Source organism: Python bivittatus, unplaced genomic scaffold, assembly GCF_059951505.1.
Source record: "Python bivittatus isolate LINGU-HERP-01145 unplaced genomic scaffold, Pbiv_v1 ctg000020_np1212, whole genome shotgun sequence".
NCBI classification, from domain to species: Eukaryota; Metazoa; Chordata; class Lepidosauria; order Squamata; family Pythonidae; genus Python; species Python bivittatus.
In genome coordinates, this window is record NW_028277030.1 from 14,425,981 (window position 1) to 14,448,947 (window position 22,967).

At 37.2% G+C, this 22,967-nt stretch overlaps 1 protein-coding gene across 8 annotated transcripts in view; it reads right to left on the reverse strand.

Moving 5' to 3' along the window:
- Nucleotides 1–22,967, reverse strand: part of PLCB1 (phospholipase C beta 1) — a 454,738-nt gene that overhangs the window by 144,402 nt on the left and 287,369 nt on the right. For all 8 annotated transcript variants that reach the window (XR_015795036.1, XM_088134740.1, XM_088134715.1 and 5 more), the window contains one exon: nucleotides 13,443–13,589. Coding sequence is in view for 7 of the 8 variants with exons in the window: in XM_088134740.1 (XP_087990866.1) it covers nucleotides 13,443–13,589 (147 nt within the window). In the remaining variant the exon portion in view is untranslated. The remainder of the gene's footprint in view (nucleotides 1–13,442; nucleotides 13,590–22,967) is intronic.

The following is a 22,967-nucleotide window of genomic DNA, read 5'->3' on the forward strand; positions in this document are numbered from 1 at the left end:
AGCTTTGAAGCCCAAAGAAGGTCAGCCGGTTGCTGTCACCTGTTGAGAGCTATTAGGAAGTACCAGAGAACAAACACAAAGGGATCTGCCGACCAATGGCATAATGGAGCATTTGTCACATTCACCCATATTGATACATTGAACCATTTCATTATATAGCTTAGCTTTTCACACTTTAAAACATCACATCGATACATATGAAATTTGGAAGCATGTATGCAAAATGCTTTTACTCCAGCACTGTTAAGAAGGGGGGAAATCAGAATGAAACCTCTAGGTAGCAGAAGACAAAACAAAAGGGCTAGAGATTAGCAATCCTTCTCAGCTTTCCCAGATACTATGATAAGATTTAGCAACATGTCTTTTTTGCAAGGTGGGAGGATCCAATGTTACAAAAAGCATGCAGAAAGGACAGGTGATATCAGACAGCATGGCTTCAGGGTGGAGGAAGTACAACCTTCTTGAAGTCCTCATTTCTGCTGTCTGCATGGAAGATGCAGTTCTTCTGTGTGGGAAACAACCAGGAGTTATTACCATTTGTCTACTCTTGCGTTTTTCTCTGTAACTGCTTTGAGCTTTCAGAGAGAAAGAACCTTTGGACAGAAAGCTACTTCCCCTTACTCTACATGAATACTTCCTTCTACATGGAGATAAGATACTCTTTCGATCATCTTCTGCACATTGTGCCTTTAGGGTACAATGAGCTCCAAAGATTATCACCATCTAGCCTGCAGCCTAGAGATCTGGCATCCAGGTTCAGTGAATCAATTCCGCAGGGTGAGCTATGCATCACTTTACCCAATGGGGACAGGAATGCAATGACAGAATGTGCCATATAAAATGTTTCTCATGCAGAAAAAACCTAAGGGGTCAGGAAGACATTTGGATGAGACTATTACTATCATCACCACCACCACCACCACCTCTATGTCTCTTGTGATGCATTTAATCATCTGAGCTTCATCTGAAGTAGCAATGTGCATGCACTTTTACATTCAGATCAGAAATTACTCAGGTTTTACAAGCATTTCCTTCAATTCACGGGCTGTTCAAAATAGTAAAAAGAAAAAGCTTGCCAATTCCCCACTGTTGGTCCTGTGTCAACACTTTTGTGGGGTGGGGGAGTATAGCGTTTTAATACTGCTTAATAAATCAATAGAAACTTTGTATCTTTATTGATGTTTAAAGGTACTGCTAAAAATGCTGCCATTCTAAAAATGACTACTGTGGAGCAAAAATCAATCACTAAAAAGCCTCTTGGCTCAATGGTCTTCAAGAGTGGAATAGGTTTTATGTTGCTGAAGCAATTATTAGAAATGCAAATTCTACAGCTCCCATTCATGGACACTCACAGGCATTGTCCATGAAACATGATGGTAATAAATTATGTTGATTTTGCTAATCCCCATTCATATTGCCAAAGTACATACTACTGATTTCAATGAGATCCAGGTCTAAAAATAGTCTACTGGCTACTATTTCCTTAGACATCTACCAAGTCACGTGCTCCTTGTTTGGGAAAACCTTCAACAATGAATAGAACTGAAAAAGGTAACAGTTCCTTCAGAAAGCATGAATGTCTGTAGTCAAGCCTCGTGATAAGGTAAATTACTATTGAGGTGTTATATAGATTTTAAAAATGGGGCAGTAGTGGGGAAAAAAAAAGATATAGCCACCTTCTCATATATTGACCCTTTTAGCATATGAAAACTTGAAGATTTCAAAATAAAAGATAACTGGAATTAAACAGTTAAGGCAAAGCTCAGATCTAGACATACTCAGCAGCTTACATGGTATTTTCTATCACTTTTCAGGAATCGCTGGTTAAAGGTAGATGAACAAGTTACAAGTATCAAGAACAAAAGCCACAATGGTTGTTGTAGTATCACCTAATGGTTGTTATAGTCCACAATTCACTTTTCAGGAACACAGTGTCCCTAAACTGTAACTCTACAGAGGCATCAGAACCAACCTCCAAGCTTTCTGGACTGGACCCTCGGTCTTGTACCTACCATGTAAACTAGAGAGCCATATGGAACCTGTTAAGTAAACTTCAGGCTCTTCTAGTGAAGAAGGAGATCCTACAGATCATTCTCCAACCTACCTGTTACAGCTCTATCTATCTTGGAAAAATCAATATCTGCAGAAAAAGAGGGCTGGCTCTTTTACAGCTTTCACAAATCCATGACTTGGCTATCGAATCCCCTTACTCTAAGTATTTGTAATACTTATTGGGATCTTGCACTCTGTTTTGCAGCAGTTAAAACATTAACTTTTAACTTTGATTTTTAATAATTTTTAATAAATAATTTTATTGCTCCAGGTATTTGATTTTTGTTGCCCTTGCTTTAGCTGTCATCGAGAGCAGATGACTGAATTCCAGTGGATCAATGCACTGATGTATTTTCATGCATGGAAGCAGTTTTCCCCAATACTTGAGAAGCCAGGAAGTGACAGTGGAGGAGTTTCCTGTAGTGCTAGTGAACATCTGCTTGCATAATGTTGCATCTCACACTGTATTTTAATTGTATAAGCCATTCATGCTCATTAAAGAAATAGGCACATATCAGTTTTCTGAATAGATATCCCATGTCATTAATAGGAGGATGACACAACACCACAGCCTTCAAGGCCAATTTCATGTTCTGCAAAAATAAAGATATGTACACAGAGGTAAAGGGTAACTGATGTGATATCCAGAGATCATCATGCTGTTATCCCATATCATATGCTGACATTCAGCACACATGCTCTCCTAGCAAGCCTTACTATGGCAATCCAGAAACAATTGAGGGGAAAATATGAAAGAAGCTTATCAGCTATAAAATCTGTATAATGCAGTGGCCATGTTTTGCTTTTAAAAGTATGTATGTGTCTCAACTGTGAAAGCTTAGTGTGCTTTCTTAATCACACAGATAAATGATCATTGTTCTTTAGCTTTTGGCACTGCACAATGAGGTGCTATATAGTCAGTCCTTCATTGTGACAACAGTAATAAACTAAGCTGAAAGCTAGGAAAAATCTGTTGCAAAGCTGAGTTCCAAATTAAAGGCTGGAGGCTATGTGGGAGAGGCAGGGTTTGAAAAACTACTCCCCCCCCTTTTTTTTTTTGCCATCTAGATGACAGTTCAAGTATAGGATGGAATCTCTTGGAATTACTTTTCTTCTTTCCCCTGATGGATTGTAGCCTTGGATTATATATGCTGTATTTCCCTAAAGGCAAAGTAACAATTGTAATATCTAAATAAATAAACAGCAGTTGCACTGCCAAGCATGTTTTCTTAAAAGCTAGTATCAAACAAAAGGGTCTGTGTAAGATACTGGCCCAAAGTGTCATAAATTTAGAAAACTTTTAAGATGATAAGCAAACTACTACTGTAGTATGTAATAACACAAAGTGGAATATACAGATGACCAAATTCATTCTACTTCTGTTGACACCACATTTAGAGTAAAATCAGTTTAATCCATCTTCCTCCATCCCTTTCATGCACGTACTTTAGGAGCTAGTTTTACAAGTTATACGACAGCTTGAAAATGTCTATAACCCCCATTGGCATAATTTCAGAAGAAAATGGTAAGCACTTGTGATGTTATAAAAAGGAAAAAAAAAAGACTAAATCAGTTAGTAGCAATAGACAGATAAGATCACATCCAGGAAACACAGTGCTAGTCTGAAGAAATCATCATCAGTGCAGTTGTGATCCAACAGGTAAATTTAGAAAAGAGATGGGTACTCTTTTAGGTAACAGTCTAATATGTGGTTATATTTCCAAGTCCACATGTGAACATTTACTTGGATCAGGGAGCAAAACACCACTACTGCATTTTATTCATTACCTCAAATTCATAAAAATACCCTGTTCTTTCTGGCTGCAAATTTCTTTTAGATCTTATATTGGAATATACTATGTGAACTCTTTTTTAGACACCTTCTTTTAAATATCCTTAATGGATTCCAAATGGAATCTCCACAGAATGTGTTGTTTGGCAAGAATAGAACCACAAAGGATTTTTTTTTTTTAAATTACAAGGTAATTTTCATTGCATGCATCGTAGATACCATGGGTTAGGTCTTTGCTCTGGAGTTTCCTAGTGTGTACATGGATCACTGTGAACCAAACTGAATCTTGAAACAAGAAAAATGTTTCTCAATAATTAAGTTATATAATCACTATTTAGATGACATATTTGGCAGACAATGACTGTTAATATTCTATACGAGACTATTTGATATCATTATGACACATACAAGAAGCCTACAGATGAGTTAACATTGATATGTTATAATATGTAACATATAACATTTATAACATTGAGTTATAAAAGCCATTATCCACTCATTTTAAGAAAAAAACCCTTTATTTTCAGTTTTTAAGAATAAAAAGAAATTGCCTAACCATTAAGACATTTTTTTGACATATGCAGCTGGAGTATCAGCTGTCTGCCAGAGGGTATCCTAGAAAGGTAGCTAAATGAACCTTGCACTGTATAGAAGGAGATGGTTTGCTTAAATTACAAACTAAACCAAACCTAATCCAAGACTAGTTTTACCATTAACTTATGCTAGCCATGTCCATTCAATTAATTTTAAAATACTGGCACTTAGTAGAGCATATACCTGGTTATAAGAGTACACCTTGGACCACATAAAGATGTAGTAACAATAGTTAATATCTCTTAGTGATGCAAAGGTGCATGACAATAAAGTAGAGGTAGTGCAAATACCATTGAACATTACAGGCCAATGCTCAAGTGGGAAATGCAGTACTTTCAAATGCAATGCACTGAAACAATTTTATGGGAACTTCTGAACTGTGCATCTAAGGGAGTTACCAATGCTATCCAGTATCCATGCCAATTACTGTATATAAGCATGAAATCTGAGACCATAGGAGAGCATTGCAGCTCTAGACAGAGGTGGCTTCAAGTCCATTGGTAAGGATAAAAATGAAGGTGGGATGGACCTCTTTTTGGACTTACTGAGGAGGCATAATACCTTGTGATTATTGATATGTATCCAATTTAATCTTAGCCTTTCTGTCCTAAAGTACAATTGGAGTAAGTACATGACTGAATTTCTGTATGTTTTTATTGTGTGTGTGTGTGTGTGTAACCGTCATGATTTAACTAACAATTCAGCCTCAGAACGACTATGGTTGAGCAATAGTGCTTCCAAAATAGAAGACAGTTTGCCTAAAGATTTTATAATGTGAAAAAGTATTTTCTAATTGCATCACAAGAAATTCTTGTGTCTCTGATTCGATTGACAGGTCTCGATTCTGGGAGAAACTATAGCAAGGACAGACATCAATAAACGCCTTCTCAAACTAATTATTGAACTACATACCGACATTACAGCCAGAGTAAGAATGGGCCCACATGGGTCCTTGTCAGACCTTATTTTATTGGAGAAAGGAGTTAAACAGGGCTGTTTACTCGCTCCCTTATTTAAATTTATATTAATGATATTATAGTGGCCATGAAGTCACAATTTTTTTATCACCCTCACTTAATGGACAGAAAATTTCAATGTTAAATGTATGCTGATTGTATGGCTTTTATATCCTGTACCAAGATTGGCCTTAGAATATTATTGGCCAGACTAGCTGCTTACTGTGAAAGGGAAAAACTGAAGTTAAATTATAATAAAACAAAGGCAGTCATTTTTGGCAGAAGTAATATTAAACACAGATGGACAATTAATGCCCAACAAATAGAGCAATGTCCCTCTTTTAGATACCTGGGCCTCACCTTTCATAAGTCCCTTTTATGGAAAACACATTTAACTATTGCCTTAGCAACTGCCCAGCGTACAGTGGGCGCTATTCTGAATTTTTTCTATTCTAAAGAAGAGCAACTGGTAGCCCCTGCAGTTAAAATATTTCAAGGCAAAAGGATAGCCTAGATGTTGTATGGGCTGAGATCTGGGGATGGGATGAGAAGATTATTGCCCGATCATTAGGAAGATTTTGGGCCTCCCCCAGGGCAACCCCACTGCCTACTTAAGGATGGAGGTAGGGCAACCTTCCATCGCTGTTAGAATACACCTTGCATTGTTGGGGCACTATAAGAATCCAGAAAGCCGCACAAATCCCATTTTGCCAAACTCTGTTTTCTCCATTACACAGTTGGGAACCAATGGATCAAACTTTTGCCACCCAATCTACAAATGTATTCCCTACCACCTTTAGGAGACCTTAGCTCTTGGAACAGAGAAAATATCAGATATAGGCTTTTTGAAAGAGATGCCAATAAAGATGCCACTGCAGTACAGTAATCCAAGTTTTTGTTTTGGTACCGTCATTATAAAAAACGTAGAAGCCTCTCCCAGTACCTGGTTAACATAACCAGTGCTTCACTGAGAAGGGCTTTGACATCCCTTCCCCTGTACACCATGCCCTCTGCATATCTTGAAGGAAGATTTTGTAGGCTCCCTGTCAAACAACACCTCTGTCCTTGTGGTATTGGTCAAGTGCAGGACATTATCCACTTTGACCTCCACTGTCCCATGGACAAAGAGATCAGGGGCAAATTATTGACAGTAGGTGAACTCAAGGGCTCCGATCTTGAAAAATTGAACTATTTTCTTGCAAATGTGTTTCCAACTGTCAGCAATCAAGTTGCTACTTTTGCTCTGTTGTCATTTAAACTTAGAAAGAAATACTTAAGTTCTTAGCTGTAGCCTTGGCTTTATTTTGCTGTAACCTTTTTACATCTAATACTCTTTTTATTACTTTATTTTACAATATTTTACTGTTATTTTATTGTATTTTATGGCACGTTATGTGTCATGACCTGTGGTTACAACAATAAATTTACTTACTTACTAACTGCATGATCAAGTGTGTAGAAATTCTTGTGTCACTGGCTCCATTGTTATTTTAACACAAGGAAACCATAACCAGCGACTCAAGAAAAACATGAATGCATTTGGCTTGGGTGGAGATCCTTTAGGATTTCTACAGTAACTTTGGCTTTCCATCATGTCTGAACTTGCCTGCTATAAATCAGGTGTTTACAGAGCTGATATCACCTCCATGTCTCTGGACTTAAAAGACTACTTTTGAGAAAGGGACAAGAGAAGCGCTCAACAGACAGCAATCGTTATCATTATGGATACATGTGTGCTATCTGCGTTTTTCCTTAGTAGAGTAATATTGTGCAGGCCTATATTTAAGAACTGCTGGTCAAAAGGCCATTTGATTTGCAGAAATACCAAATCAGCAGATGCCACATCAAGCATATGGATATACAAGAAGCAAAATTGTGGAAAGGTTATGGGAGGTGCAGGGGATAAGCATACTTACACCCTGTTCTATATTCTTTCAAATCACAGCCATGTCCCCATCAAAGTTACAATCCTATACTAACCTCAGTATCATAAAGAGGATATTTCTCATTGTTTTCAACCCATGTAGAGAATTAAATTGCTGCCCTTTTAGACACAGCATACAACTGAGTACCCAATGACCGCATGCAGCAGGATGGATCCCTTGCAGTGAGATCGTAACTCAGCTTTAGCTCGTGTTTCTTGGGGTTATATCAATTGCCACACAACGCTGGAGATCACAAGGGGGACACTTGGCACACAAAAAGAACACATTACACACCAGCCTATATGCAATATAGGAGGGTGGAGCTGATAATTGCTATGTTTGTAACTGCTGCAAAGAAGATCAGAAGCCAATTCTTTAGATATCTTTTTTCTTTCCTTTTTGATATCCTTCACTTTTTTTTCCCTTTTACAATTTCTTTCATTCTCTACTTCTTTAACGTTTCTGAAATTTTTAAAAACTTTGTAAAATCTTCTTATAATAAAAAATTATTTTTTAAAAAAGAAAGAAAAATGGTATATGTATTGGACAAACTACTACAATTTTTTTCCCATCTCTTCCCCAGCAAGCCCCTTTGCTCTGCTGGGAATATTGCACTTGAGTGGATTTACAGGCAGGGAACTTAATGGGATTTAGAGACATTCTTTCTATTGATCCCAGCACCCCAGACTGTGAAGGGACACATTGTGAAAAGGGCACAAATGAGGTGGCTTCCTCCACCTGAAAGCAAATGGCATTCAGTTGGATCAGAGAATGGGAGTGGCACAAACATTTAGGCCTGCTGAGATGCCTCCAGACAGTACAGTACAGAACAGCCACATGGACTTTTCACATATTAGTACTTGAGTGACTTGGATATAAAATGTCTCTATACAAGATTAAGAACCAGTAGGACAAGACATCTACCAGTAGGAGAACCCCGCCTCCCAAAGCATTTACCTGAATAGCTTTCTAATTTCTGCAAATCATTACAGAATGTTCCATTAACTTTAATTAACTCAAGCGTATTCAGTTAGTTTAATTAACTTAAGTTTATTACATATATGGCACAAAATTAACTGTATATTAAAATTGCACAAAACTGCTATGATCATTATTCTAAAAATATTTAAAAGAGGTATGCATACATATATACCCATCACATTATTTCCTTTTGGTATAAACAACTTTATAAGTCATGCACAAAAAAGATTAAGAAATACTTCCCAGATGGGCCGATAGGCACTGGCCTCTATTATCCATATGGCTTTGGTCAATCAAGGTTTTCACATAATGCTTTTTAGTAAGACAGAGAAAGAGTAGATTTGGTCATCAGGGTTAGTTGCACTTATGCCACATGCACTTTTCCCTGCTAATAGTCACTTTTGGCACATTTTGGCAAGCACGCCATAGATGAGGCAAAGCCCAGTCTTATCCTAAGCATCTTCATGCTCCAGTTACTACCTTGCAAGCCAATACACTAGTGCCTGCATTGTGCCAACTAGAAAGGTGACAGTGTATATTGACTGGGAGACTTCACTCAAGGAGCTCCAGGTAATGGCATTTATCAGAAGGAAGGTAAAAATGATTATACAAGAATTCCAAAGTAAGTTTCAATGAGACACTTATATTTAGTCAATTTAAGATGGCAAAACTCTTGTCTGTCTTCTCCCTCTATTTTATGTTGGGGACTGTACGACCCCGCTTTTGTGAAAGAAGAAAAACTGCTAGCTCTTCTATCAGTGTTAAGAACACTCATATCTGCTCATACCCATAAATGGTGGTGTTCCAGTAAATTACAAACTTTGAGAAACTGTCTACAAATAGTGTGGAATCATAATGCACATCCTTTCCTAAATTAGAACCCCCACCCTAGTGGTGCTTGGATGTTTATCTTTGCCAGCGGTCCTTGTTTCTTTCTTAGTATTTTTTGGTATTGCTTCTTATCGTGATTCTTTATCGTTAATGTAAAAGTTAAATAAGGGAGTATAAGCCACTGAGAGCCCTGCTGGACTGGAGCAACATGTAAACCCCAATAAGTAGGTAAGCAAGAGGGGTAAATGCATTTTCCCATGTCTAATAGTGGTTTATTTCCATTTCTGAGATTTAGCAGACTTCTTCCTAAAATTCTCTTCATTTCACTTTTTGGCACGCTTTTTTTTTTTTTTTGGCAGCCATGATCATGATAATGGTAATGAGGAATCAAAGCAGGATAAGGAACATCTTCACAGTATAAGCTTTAAATACTTCAAGAAGAATGACCTTTGACCTCAAGAATGACCTTTACATCTTTTTATAGCCATTGAGTTGTAATTTCTACACTGATAATTTGCTGTTAAGTATGGTGTATATTCATTGATATAACAGTATAAGAACAACATTCAGTCGCAGTACACATCTGAAATACAAAGCTATTTATTTTATAACTCAAGCAGGGAATTGATGATCCTTCCATCAGTATTATAATACCCATTATTGCTGGTAATAATTTTACTCATTTATATATAAAATTGATAGAGTTTGTCAATGGTTTTCACTGAAGAAACAATCACACTCAGTTTTGCTAGTTGGGGTTGATGGGAATTAATCTAACATCTAGAGAGCTACAGATTCCCCAGTCTTGCTTTGATCCTATCAATAGAGGTGAATATGTGTAGCTCAGGGTTGAACTGTGGAGTCCTTGGGGTTCTCTGAGCTTGGTTCTTTTCTTGCAAATGTTTCATCCTATTCTATTTCTGCAAAGCCATACAGTATATCATCTAGAAATCATGTTAAACTGGTCTTTTTTTTAGAATGGCTACCTTTTTATTATGGTATTTAAGCTACTATTGTGCATGCAAATGTTCCTGAAACTTCTACTACCAGACATAATTCACTTCCATTTAATATTTACTTGGCTATCTAACCCAGGAAGATAACAATTTAGCAGCATATTTTATTCATTCCACAAAACTGAATACTTCTTGTCAAGTGAATCCAACAATGCAACTGTAGCTGCTACAACTTGAAAATAAAATGCTGCCAGCCATAGTAATGCATCTATGAAATGCAGTGATTAAATTCCACTTCAGGCCACTGTTTCCGTTTTCTGTTGGTGTGTGAATGAACGCTAAACATTAAAAGGTGGGGCACAGGGTGTTTTTTGCACAATGATGTTCTTCTGGTTATTCATCTTTGCAGTAAACACTATAATTTGACCTAGCCAAAAAAATTATACTAAAACAATATTTAGGACCATCTGTTCCAAGGCCAATTTCTAAAATTATACATTTAGTCACTGCATGACAAGGAACTGGCAGTCATGAATCTGGGTGGAGTTCTCGCCATCTTTGGGTTAAGCCAATCAAAGATACAGGATGTTCAGCTCGGATCACCAAGCAAAAAATCTGCAGTTCAGCATCAACATAAATCTGTAACCTTGCTGATCTCAAAGCTTCCCTTGTTCTCACATAATAGTGTTCTGTGTAAAAGAAAATTAGACTTAAGCCAAGAGACTTAATTACTGTTGTGTGGCTATTTCTAAACATTTCCACCCTGTTGGAAAGTCAACATTTTTCATACTTAAACATGAACTTTGAAATATAATCACATTTTGAATAATAAGGCCAACTGCCTTCTAATTACAGAGGTACAAGTTGTCTCACACATATAAGCAAAGGAAGTTCCAGTTAACTCACTTCCACATAAAAACGACTGCAAAATAATATACCTTTTGCACTCATAAAAACTAAAAAGGTCTATTAAAAACAGCTAAGGGAAACAAGAGAAAAAGCTGCATTTCATCAAGCATTCCTTCATGAAGATTAATTTTGCTGTCTACACACAAGTGTTCCTATATGTCTTTGCTTAACCAGTATTTCTGGCAGGTTCTTGCTAGGCAAGATGGAACGCATATCTGTAGTCCAGCAAGTTAAATATATAATTTTGAACTTGATTTATAACTTTGAATCCTACTCACTTGAGGTACACGAGCTTGGCAAAGAAACTCTGCTTTTCTGTACACTTAGCATTCAAGATAGCTGTGGTTATCTAATTGCTATGATGCCTTGTGTTCTAAGCACTTGGCTGAACAGGCAGAGCTTTTGACTTTGAAAGTAAAAACTAAAAGCAAAACATTTGTCATTCATGACCTGCACTTTAAAACTTCACCACTTCTGAAAATAAGGCACAGCTGCACGTGCCTCCCTAAAACCTTGGACACACATTCATAAGATCTCCAAATCTTGTTTCCAAACCATCATTTTAGTGTGAGAGATGAGTGAAATTATTCAATACCTGACTGAAGGATAATTATATTACCTACATTTAATTTTTGTTAACTTTTAATACAAACAAAATCAAACCAAATTTAGGTTTTGCATTAATTCCCACTAGTGCTTTTTGTGATTTGCCAAAGGCAAATCCAAATGCCCACTCAAAAACATATTTCTACAAAATTTGAATTTACAGAGATGAAACAACCTTATTTCATAATAATTGACATCCTATCAATATCTTCATGTTGCTCCTACTGAAAAAAGATTTTAAAAATAATATTTGAGTGTGTTAATTATATCCTCATATTGCCTCCTTGAACCCAATGTGGCTTATGTGTTTTCACAAGAAATAAGGAATGTAAAAATGACTGGCTCACACATTCCTCCTTGCAGAATTAGGAATCCTTTGTCAGTAACAGAAATAATGTAGAGAAAATATGGGTTTCCAGACATGCTGCTTTCTTTCAGTAGGGAGGGGTTTAGTTTTATGTGGGAGCAGTAAAATATAAAACTCTTCCTTGTATGCAATCTCAAAAGATAATCAAGGAGAAGCTTCAGCATTTGAGTATTGATTTGTAAGACACACCAAATGATGAGTAAATAAAAGAAGATTCAGAAGCTCTCAGACATTACTTTATTAAATGTATGGTAAGGCCAGGAGTCCAAGGTTTAATTTGCCACAATGGATCTATTTCTTGTGAGCTAGTATGGTGTAGTGGTTATGTGAAGTGGTAAAGGAACCCCAGATTCTAGTCCACCCTTAGCCAAGAAAGCTCACTAGATGACTTTGGGCCAGTCATTCTCTCTCAGCCCAACATTTCACAGGGCTGTGACAGTGGAGAAAAATAAGTCTAGGCACGTCCCAAATAAAAATACTAAACAGTATTTGAACCAGCATATTACAAGACATCATATACAAGGCCTAAATCCCTTTGATTTATTAAGTAAAGACACAACACAGCATGCAAACAGAAGATAAAGAGAAATGCAAGACAGTTGCTGTTCTTCTCCCTCTTGGCAAGCTTGAACTGAATGAAGAATGAGGATCCTCCCTCTACATTCAGCCCTTGGCTGAGCTATTCCAGTCATCATCTCAGCTATCCCAGTTAATGGGAAATGGGTGCTGCCCTACTTGTACCTTCTGGGAAAGCTGATACCTTTTCAAAAATGATTTCAGGGATTTGGGATGGCAGTCTCAAAGTTCTTGCTAAGCCTAAAGGCACACACATTCTTCTGAAGTGCAGGCTTAATTTAAAACAAGCTCAACAAGGACCAAAGGATTGAAAATTAAAGTCATCATGGCTTGCAGCAGCAGATTATTCATGTTTTATGTCCAAGACCTTCCTGAGACAAGGGCAAGGCTGGGAAAAAAGGAGATGTGGGCAGATAGAACTGGCAGTGAAAATGGCCCAAGGCTCAATTTGTAAGAGGCCACAACATAGATGAATGGTGACCTTGTTTGCATCAACCATATGTTAACTAGTTTGAAATGACCCATTCACACCATAGGCAAGATTGCTCATCACTTTCTATGGAGTAAGGAGACTGAAAACACCATTTTTTTAAAAAAAAAATAGACAATACCAACAGGCTCTGCAGTGTGTGTGTGTGTCAAAATGGGCAAAGGGGCAGCCTTGGCTAAGAGATACAAGCTCCAGAATACAAGCTCCATGCACTTCATACATGCATTGTTGTATGTTCATACAAAGAGGACAGGGCTTGCATCACAATCCCATATCCACCATCTTGCCTTGACCTCCCCCATGGACATTGCTGGACGGTACCCAGTCATCTCAACAGGTATCCTTCCAGGTTTGAATACACGGTACATGAACATCATCAAAAATCCAAAGAACTTATTTTTTCATACCTGTGAGGTAGGTATTATGTGAGGAATTGATAAAATAGTGAGACAGGGGCTGGCTCATATCTTCATTCAAATCCAGTTTTTCAGGTGGAACGACTCCATTTTCTTCTCCACTTAAGTATCTCATAAATCCATCCACTGATATCTGTCCTGGGAGAAAAGAAATTCAAGTGTCATATCCTTTAGCTCCACATGCTCCACTTGCAGCTCACAGGCTGAGTTGGATTAATAGTTCTATAAGGCAAGACAACACATGTTTCTTGTATCAGCAGCAATGTTGGTTCTATGGTTCCTTCCACCTTTATTGCTACTGATCTATTAATGCCTTGCTCAACCTAATATTCTCCAGATGTGTTGGGACTACAATTCCAAGAAATCCCAGCAAATATGGCCAAGTTCTTTTCTGGTTGGGACTTCTAAGAGTTGGATGTAGAGAAATAAAGGTCAATTTTATCTAAGTCAACCATACTAGCTCTGCTATATTTTCCTCAGTCTGTATTAAACAGCCAGTTGCTCAGTGCCCCAAATGTCATAAAAGGTAAGGTTCTGATTGCAAGGGAAGAACTCCTGATACTTTCATCAGATTTCTTTAATAACCACTGCTTGGGAAGGTCAAAGAGAGAGAGAGAAAGAAATAACCAAACCACACATACAACATGACTTTAACATTTCTCCTTTTAGCATTTTTATTTTAGTTGCCAAAAAAAAAGGAACAGTCAGTTTAACGGGAGAGTTTCAGAATAACTTTCTTCTTCACAAGAAAAAAGAAGGTTCCTAGAAATCTATGACTGGGTCCTGCTAATCATACCACAAACTGACTGCACTATCTTGATTCTAGTAACAGTCACAATGATGGTGTTGTCACAGTGCTGCAACCCTAATGCCCCCACATACTCATGTGATTAACAGAATGACGTCTGCCAACTTTAGTTTGGCTTCCATCCAGGCAATCGGTCAACAGAGGAAATAAACATATTCTCTGATGCAGAAACAAGTTTGAAAATTGTTCTCCAGCTAGTCTGTTTTGGTTGAACTTAAGATTTCAGAAATTACATATTCAAAAACATTCCTAAAATCTGGCATAAGAGGCTGGTGAACATCCCAGCTGGCTCAAGGATGGCTGGCAAGCTTCACAACTGCTCTGGACATAAAACAGAGGAGGTTTACATATGAATAAATCTGATTAAGGGATGTGTTATTCTCAGCTGTGCCTTGATGCAGCTTCCTGGTGTTCTTCTTAATCTCCTGCATTCTTCATAAGGATGCACATCTATGGATTAGAAAGGTTGCATTGCTTTCAAGCAGCAGGATGGAGCATTTCCCAGCCAGAGGCTCTGTTTAATGTCCCTTACTATAGCTCTTTTCAATATTCTCACCAACATATTTTCATTGTATATGTGGATTATCACTGCATGAGAGGATGAGAGGGTATAAGCCTGCTGATCCAGCACCTTTCATTACATCTTCATCAGTGATAATGTGCTAGGAAGGCAAATGTCTGTAACTGGCAGCCTCCTCATGGAAGTTCCCCAGGATATATTGAACCTTGGAAGAACAAGGTTTCTAATGACTCAGTAGCTCAGTGCAGAAATAGCCATGCCATAAGCCTGCATTCCCAAGAGGTGGAGAGTAGCAGGGCCCATCATAAGACAACAATAAGGCAGAATAAATGTGATTTCTACTCCATTCCTGATCATGGCCTGAACACCTGAAGAAATCTGCATTCAGCTGAAAGAATACACGACAAGTTGGCAAGGTCCCTCAACAGAATCAAGAATGTTAAAACACTTTTCTGGAAAAAAAAAGAAAAACAAACTCTCAAAATTCAGAAACAACAAACCTAACAGAAATGGAGTCCTTTTCTAAAATGGCCATACCTAACAATGACTCGAGCAAGAATGGGCAAAAGTCATCAAGCCTCTTTTTTGCAGTTCCCAAAGCCCACAAAAATCACACCATCAAAATTTGGTAGCAAATCCAGTTTTCAGTAGAAGCAAAACATTAAAAAAAAAAAAGTGAAAACTTTTTTTTTTTTTACATTTTTACATGTAAAACTTCCCAAAATTGAAATATCACAACCTAGTACATTCATGTGACATCACGTGGTCAGAATAAACCAGTAAGTAGCATTCTTACAAAGTCTTGCTTGATCTCAGAACAACCCACAACCTTCAGATCGGTGGCTAGAGCTACAAGTGAAGCACCCTCAATGAAATTGATGACTGCTAATTCCTTTTATAGCATCAAAAAGATAAATATATGTATGTGAATTTAATATACATTACAGTAGAAGAGAGCCTGAAATACATAAACACAGAAAAGATTGCATGCTTAGCTTAATAACATACTGTTATTTTTATTCTCCACCTGAGTCATTCATTTTAAGCTTCTTTCTATAAATGCATAGAACACAGACGAATGAATAGCAAGATTTCTTGTGCAATGTAGCTGGGGAGTGAATACTCTGATTTGCTCATACATACTTCTGTACTTAACAAAAATGTAGGGTAGCAGATGAGCTTATTTTAAGAAAATTCCTGCAATCTATTTATATACACACACACTTATACGCACATGAATTATTCAAAACATTAATGTGCATACTTTTTAATCATTTATTAAAGAATAGCTTCTTTCTGTTAAGCTGAAAAAAATCCTTTCTTTCTTCCCTCTGTTTCTTTTCTTTCGAGGAAGGGATTTAAAATGCCTCAGTAAAATATCCATGGAATTTATATAGCCTGTTCTTTAAAAAAAATATTTTCAAGACAGTATGAATGCTTTGCTAAATTGTGAGAATTTCAGATACAGGTGAAAATAAAAATATCATTAAAAAAAAAAACCCACCTCCCATTCTCTTATTCCACAGGTAGGATGTTCTGCAGGCTACCTAAATCCATTTCTCTGCAGTTGTCCCAGTTCTTAATTCCTAATCACAAGCAACTTAATTATTTTTTTTCCATCCAAGCTTCAGGTCATGGCAAAAAGTGAATCAAAGGTTTATTTTTTTCTTCCTGCTCAGGGATAGCTACATTTGTTGGTCAAATCTTGTTAGACTTCCTAAAATTATGATGTTCGCTTATGGGTAGGGAACAAATGTTGAAGGTGGTACAATAGAAACCTAAATTAATATGGCACCCCCATTATTTAGCACACAAATTGACATGGCAAAATTATAATTATTAAATATATACTGTTTCCAATACAAAAGCATCTTGAGTCCATTCATACAATATAAAAAATACAGTTAAAAACCCTGTACTCCAAAAAACAAAAATTGTATGTTTGGCTTCCCTTTGTTACATTTTTTTTCCCACCAAACATTTGGAAATCCCACTGATATCATCTAGATTGTCTCTACATTGTTCTGTCTGAGGCTGAAATGCTGCTCATGTTTTCTGGGTGGGAGGATTATATTTAGCATTTTTTGTTTTTGTCTACTAAAAGGAATCCATTTTGCTGGGAGTGCTTTTAAGACAAAGAGCTACCAATCAAAAGTCATGTTGTCTTTTTCTCCTTAGCAATAACTAAAATTAAATTAGTTACCAGGGTGTGCAGAGATCCAGATTTGAAGGGCCACATGTGATGCGGAGTGTCTACTGCCACACACCTGCACCTGCATTAAAGATGCTGTGTCTTTTCCGGGGATGATAGTGATATCTAGGCTATGGCACTGAGAGGAAATAGAAAGCTCTTTCTATAAAGGGCTTGCTCTCTGTATCTCTGTCCACTGTTTTTTGTAAGCCTTCGCCATCACTATGGGATGTTGTTTCTGAAGGCTAACTTCCATCGCTAGGATTCTTCAGGCACCTCTGTTCCATCACTCTCTTCCTTTATTATTTTGCGACCTTTGGATGGTCAGAGCGACTCTCAAATTATATAAGCACAGCTCAAGCAAAACTTGCAAGGTTTCATTCCATTCTTCTCCGGAAGGCCATCAAAATTCCCAGTATAATTTTATCTTTCTGATACTCATCAGAATTGAAATATTCAGATTGAGATTCTGACACATGCCCAAGCAGAAGGTTCCTATGAACATACCCTGCCTTTTCAGAAAACAATCTCTTCTTTTTGTGTATAACGTTTTTCAAAAGCATTCATATTTAACATCAGAAAAATATATTGATTACTGACTGAGAGATGGGCGCACTGAAAGACTATGGGTGCATCTAAATCACAGGCCAATTAAAATTCTTCAGAATTCTGGCTTATCTGTGAATAGGCAATGTAATAATGCACATATCATTCCAATTGGCTCCCCCATGTCTGAATATATAGATGGCTGCATCTGAAGTATGCTTACTGTCAACATAGGTTGCTATGCCCCCTGGCTTGTTCATCTCCAACAAGCCTAAATTAAAAGCCATGGCCAGTTTTTGGTTTCTGACCCTGGGTTGTTCTAAGAGGAATACATCAAAGTCAATGGTTCAGATGAGACAGCAAATAAACTATAGATAAAGAGATCTAGGATTTTTGAGGGGGTACTGCTCATTTTCTGGTACAAAAACCTGACTTAACATCTTATTTGAACACAGATAAAGCACCTTTCGATGCTTCCTCAACTAACATTAACTTCAACAAAATTAAAGAAAATGTTTACATATTTTCCAATTGCAAATGCAATTCAGCTGATTGCAGAAGTTTATTTTTTATTTTTTATTATTAAATTTATATGCCACCCATCTCCTCCAGAGCGTGACTCTGGGTGGCTTACAATTAAAAAAAGTTACCTTCTTTTTACTACATTCTGGCAATAAATAATGAGATGATGAGATTATTAATGTCTCCTGGGAGACCGTACTAGAAAGAACAAACAATGGCAACATTTTTATTGTGGCATGAAATCCTTCATGATCTGGCATGAGAGTGTTAGATAAAGATGAAAAACTAAGAGGAACTTCAACACACTAATAGCAATAAATTAAATCCACAGTTGTTTGGGCCTACCATGCCCTGTTGGGAATAATCTAATGTCTGTTAATAATTTATACTCACATCTATACATTGCATTCTCTTTAAGACGGTTACAACTTGCACAATCCAACAATAAAAAGGTAAATGCTTCCAAAGAGAAATATACTACCTTCCCCTGACTTACTGCTATAAAGGAATTGAGAGAAGTAACCATTCAGTTCTGCAGCTGTGCTACTTACTGGCATCATGGTTACATCTGCCAGATATTTCATGAGTGAAAGGGCCTGCCAGGAACATTTTCTAGGACACTGCTAGGACAGGGGAGACACAATATTTGGGCATAGACTGAAAATAAAATATAATAAAATAATAAAATAAAATAAAATAAACTGCTAGGCTGAATGTCCAGCAAAACATCACCAGTAGCTTTTTTTTTGTCCTGATCAATGGAAGCAGTGAGGTTCCAGAATGGCAGTGGATCCAAGTCTGTGCTCCTTCTTCCCAAGTCCACATACAACTACTTTGTAAACTATTGTTGGCCTACTGAAATGCTTGTGGGTCAGTCATTTAGCAATTTTTTCACAATCTAATATTTCCTGAGGCGTAACTACAGTAGCTGCAATAAAAATAAACTAAAATAAAATAGTTCAGAGAGTGAGCTCATTTTATATTCAAGCGATGCCCATGTGGCATATGAGTAATCCAAGAGCCATCACTCCATCTTGTGCTCTTAAGATGGTGCTTCTCACTTCAATGTTCTCTATCTCATCAAAAGCTGCTACTGACGTAGGATACTGGCTGTTTTTAAGCTAGTTATAAAGAAAAGCAAACTGGAGAAAGTTTTTGAAAAATGTCTTTCCTTCTAGTAATCTCAAGCAAAGAGATGCTGTTGAATAAGCTTCAAAATGGCATGTTGAGGAAATATGGCAGTTGTCTATCTATCAGTGTTGATGTGGTACTCCCTTAAACAACATCTCCAAGTGTAAAGACTATGGTAATTGGCACTGGCAATCTGGCCCATTAAAAAGGATCTGCATGATAATTCTTTTCTTCTTCTTCCCTTCTAACTTTCTACTGCTATTTAAATGAGACAGACATGAGTCATCCTTGAGCTGTCCCTCTTATTAAGAGATACCGGATCCATAGGCTCCTTCTCTTATATGAAACATATAGAAATACACATTACACACACACATAAAGATTATCCGTAGTGCCCTACCTGAAGAAGAGAGACATCTCAATGGATTTTGTCTACCTGAACAAAAAAGGCAAGCCAATGACCATGGTGATGTACTGCAGATGTTATATGCCTGAAGGAAAGGGACTGGCCATTGTGACCTCACACCATAGTCACCTGCCTGAAGGAGACAGACTGACCATTGTGACCTAGTACTGATGCTTCCTGCTTGAAGGAAGGACATTGGCCACTGACATCACATGGATGCTGCCTGCTTGAAGGAGACTGACTCATACTACCAGAAACAGAGAGGCCTTCATACTATCAAAAGTAAAGAGAAAAACTGATTTCTGTATTCATATCTTTCCAGAAAGATACTCAGGATCAAACAATGAAAAAGCTAAAATGAAAATTAAGTGAAATGTTATATTTTTAGCAAAATATACCATATTTATTTTCTATAGCAAGTAGAAAATAGGGCATTGGGCCATGCTGTTGGGTGAGCCCACCTTGGTGTTCTTGGTTATATATGTTACTGCATTGCTCCAAGTGTGTTGTGTTGCTTTAAATTTATTTTTAAATAGCTTTTTCTTTATTATTAATTAAAATTGACTATTAGCCACCCAGAGTCATGTGCTGAATGGGTAACCATATAAATTTAAATCATAAATAAAAATAAATATAGCATTCTTCTCCAATTTGCCGTCCAGGCATGTTAACACTTTATCTAGAGGGTGCCAAATAATGAAACCTCTCTTCCATAGGAATCAACAAGATAATCAATGAAAGGAAAGAGGTCATGTTCTCATTCCAGGGACTTTATGAAAACAGTTACAAGGAACCAAAGAGTCAAGACCTCCACACAACTGCAGGTAAGAAGTGCTAAAATAACAGAAGGATTTGATGGGAGGCAGTACTCTCCTTTCTGTACAGAAGAAATTATACATCAGTGAGGAAAAAGCAAACTCTCTTATCATTTGAGTTGGAAAATCCAGCCTTAATTTCTACCCTTTCAAAACACAGCTAGCAGTAAAAAGGAACAAATCTCACCATCAAAAATACTAAAGCTAGACTTGCCTATTTCTGTAGCATGAACTACAAATCTCTTGCTATTTGTTAACCCGTAGCACAGATGTTTCATTTTATATTTCAAACTTATCTTCTTGATCTTTTTAATTAACTAATGTGAAGTGCTTTAGCTTCTAGCTATTTGCAGAAAGAGAACTGCTACATAAACAGTCATGAGGATTTCACATTACAATAAAAGCTTTGATTAAACTCATAACTTAACCTCATTAACAGGCACACTTGCTGTAAAGAAATGGAAGTTAATTTATTGTCTATTGATACAGAAAGTATTCAAAGATTATATCTAGTGATAACAAACAACTCTGAGCACTGCAGTAGACTGAGAAAATAGATTCCCCTTTCTTTCTTAATAAACTGAATGCTTAGAAAACATTCATGTGAAGCATTAACTCTAGAGTTTCAACAGGACACAGAAAACTCTCTTATGACTTCATGTAAGACACAGCCTACCCAAAGTTATTTTGAACACCAGAATCAGTACAAAATAGGGACCTCAGCATATTTTGAAAGAGATGATTATGGCAAACAAAGTTTATCTAAACACAAGTCAAGGTTCTTATTAGAGCTGATATCATCTCTATAAAAAGTGTGTGTGTGTGTGTGTGTGTGTATTTATTTATTTATTTATTCCTGGAACCCCTGGAACTATCAGTGGTCACCTCTGTATTATGGCTGCCTCTCTAAACTTAAACAGTACATTAATATTACTATTTATCCAAGTAATCTGGAATAATTGCATAGTTTGTTTGACCTATATGAATATCCAGGAACTGGAGCACCATGGGATTGAATTCCTTTTTCCTTTTTTTTTAACCCCAGGTCTCGATCAAGATCCAGGTCGAGGTCAAGGTCCATTTCACGTCCCAGAAGCAGGTAGACTTCCATTTGTGGACATTTAAAGCAGCAATTAGTAATGACCTGAATTAAGTGTGAGATTGGCTCTGGATAACTAATCTAAACCACTCTTATAAAGTTTAGCTTAATTAGAAATACCAGATGCTTTGCTTATTTTCATATATATATGAAAAATGAGATCAGCTTAGCAGCAATCTACTTGAAAAATAATAGAGAATGCAGGAATGTGAGGAAGCTCTGTTTCATGCCATTTTTATCCCAATATATATGATCATGTGAAAATAAATTTCTTCCTCATGTGGTAAGCCCTGTTCATATAATTATTATATGAAAAATGGGAATTTTCTGGGCAGAACCACAGAACTCTTAAGAAGAATAAATAATAAAACACAGCAGTATTTTACTACTACGTGGTGAATAAATTAGTAAAAGAATCAGTAAGTAACACAGGAAATAAAACAGGAAAATACATCAGTAAATAACACTGAAAAAAAGATGATTATCTTGTTGCAGCACAGGCATTTAATATCTAAACTACAATACAGGCTCATGAAAAAAAAAATGCTTAAGCAGAGGAAGGAAGTCTTAAGTGACCCCAAAAGAGTCACCCCAAGCCCTAATCCTAAACCCCCAAAAATGATCAAGAAGAAATAATAGCACGCCTCCCTGAGGAAGGCTTAAGACAAGTGAAACTGAGGAAGCCTCCTCCTTTGGCAGCCATTGCCTTCTTTGGTAGGAGCATCCAGAGGTGGTCTTCTCCAATGTCCAAGCAGATATGGGAGGTGCTCTTCTTTCAGATACTCTGGCACAGATGTCCAGTTCTTTACAAGCTAGTACCAATACTTTGATCTGGACCCAGAAATTGACTGGTGGCCAGTGTAGCTGATGGATACATTGCCATCCTGGGATCTGATCTACCCATTCCACTTGATATCTTTGCTGCTCTATTTAGGGCAGTTTAGGGCTCTATTTAGAAATGAAATTTCTGAACCTATTTGAAACCCATGTCCACTTGTTCTGATAAGCCAGCTGAGAGTTTACCAAAGAATAAATAACTAATATTATGGTATTCTGATCTAAATAGAACCACAACAGATAAACTGGCATCAACTGATAAAAACGTGACTAGCCCTTAAGTTTGATGCAACAGACACCCATCCAAGCATGATGCTATTGCTTGTAGGGAGGCAGCTGCAGTGTCAGACTGGTCATTATCAGTCAGCAGGTACAAATGCCAAATCCCTCCTTCAAGGCAGCTATCAGCATTTTTAGCTTGTGGCTCCTTTGATTCTGCTGAGAAACATCATGTGGACTCTTCTAAAAAGTCACCAAGCTCTCTTTGCAGTGGGCTTGGCCCTGCAAACTGTGCTTTCATGGGGGCCTCAGTTAGTATGAAGCATGACTTATGTGGGATGTGATTGACATCAAACACTATATTGAAAATAGTGCTGCATTATTAAGGTGTATTCCAAGCGGAAAAACAGGGCCTCCCATGC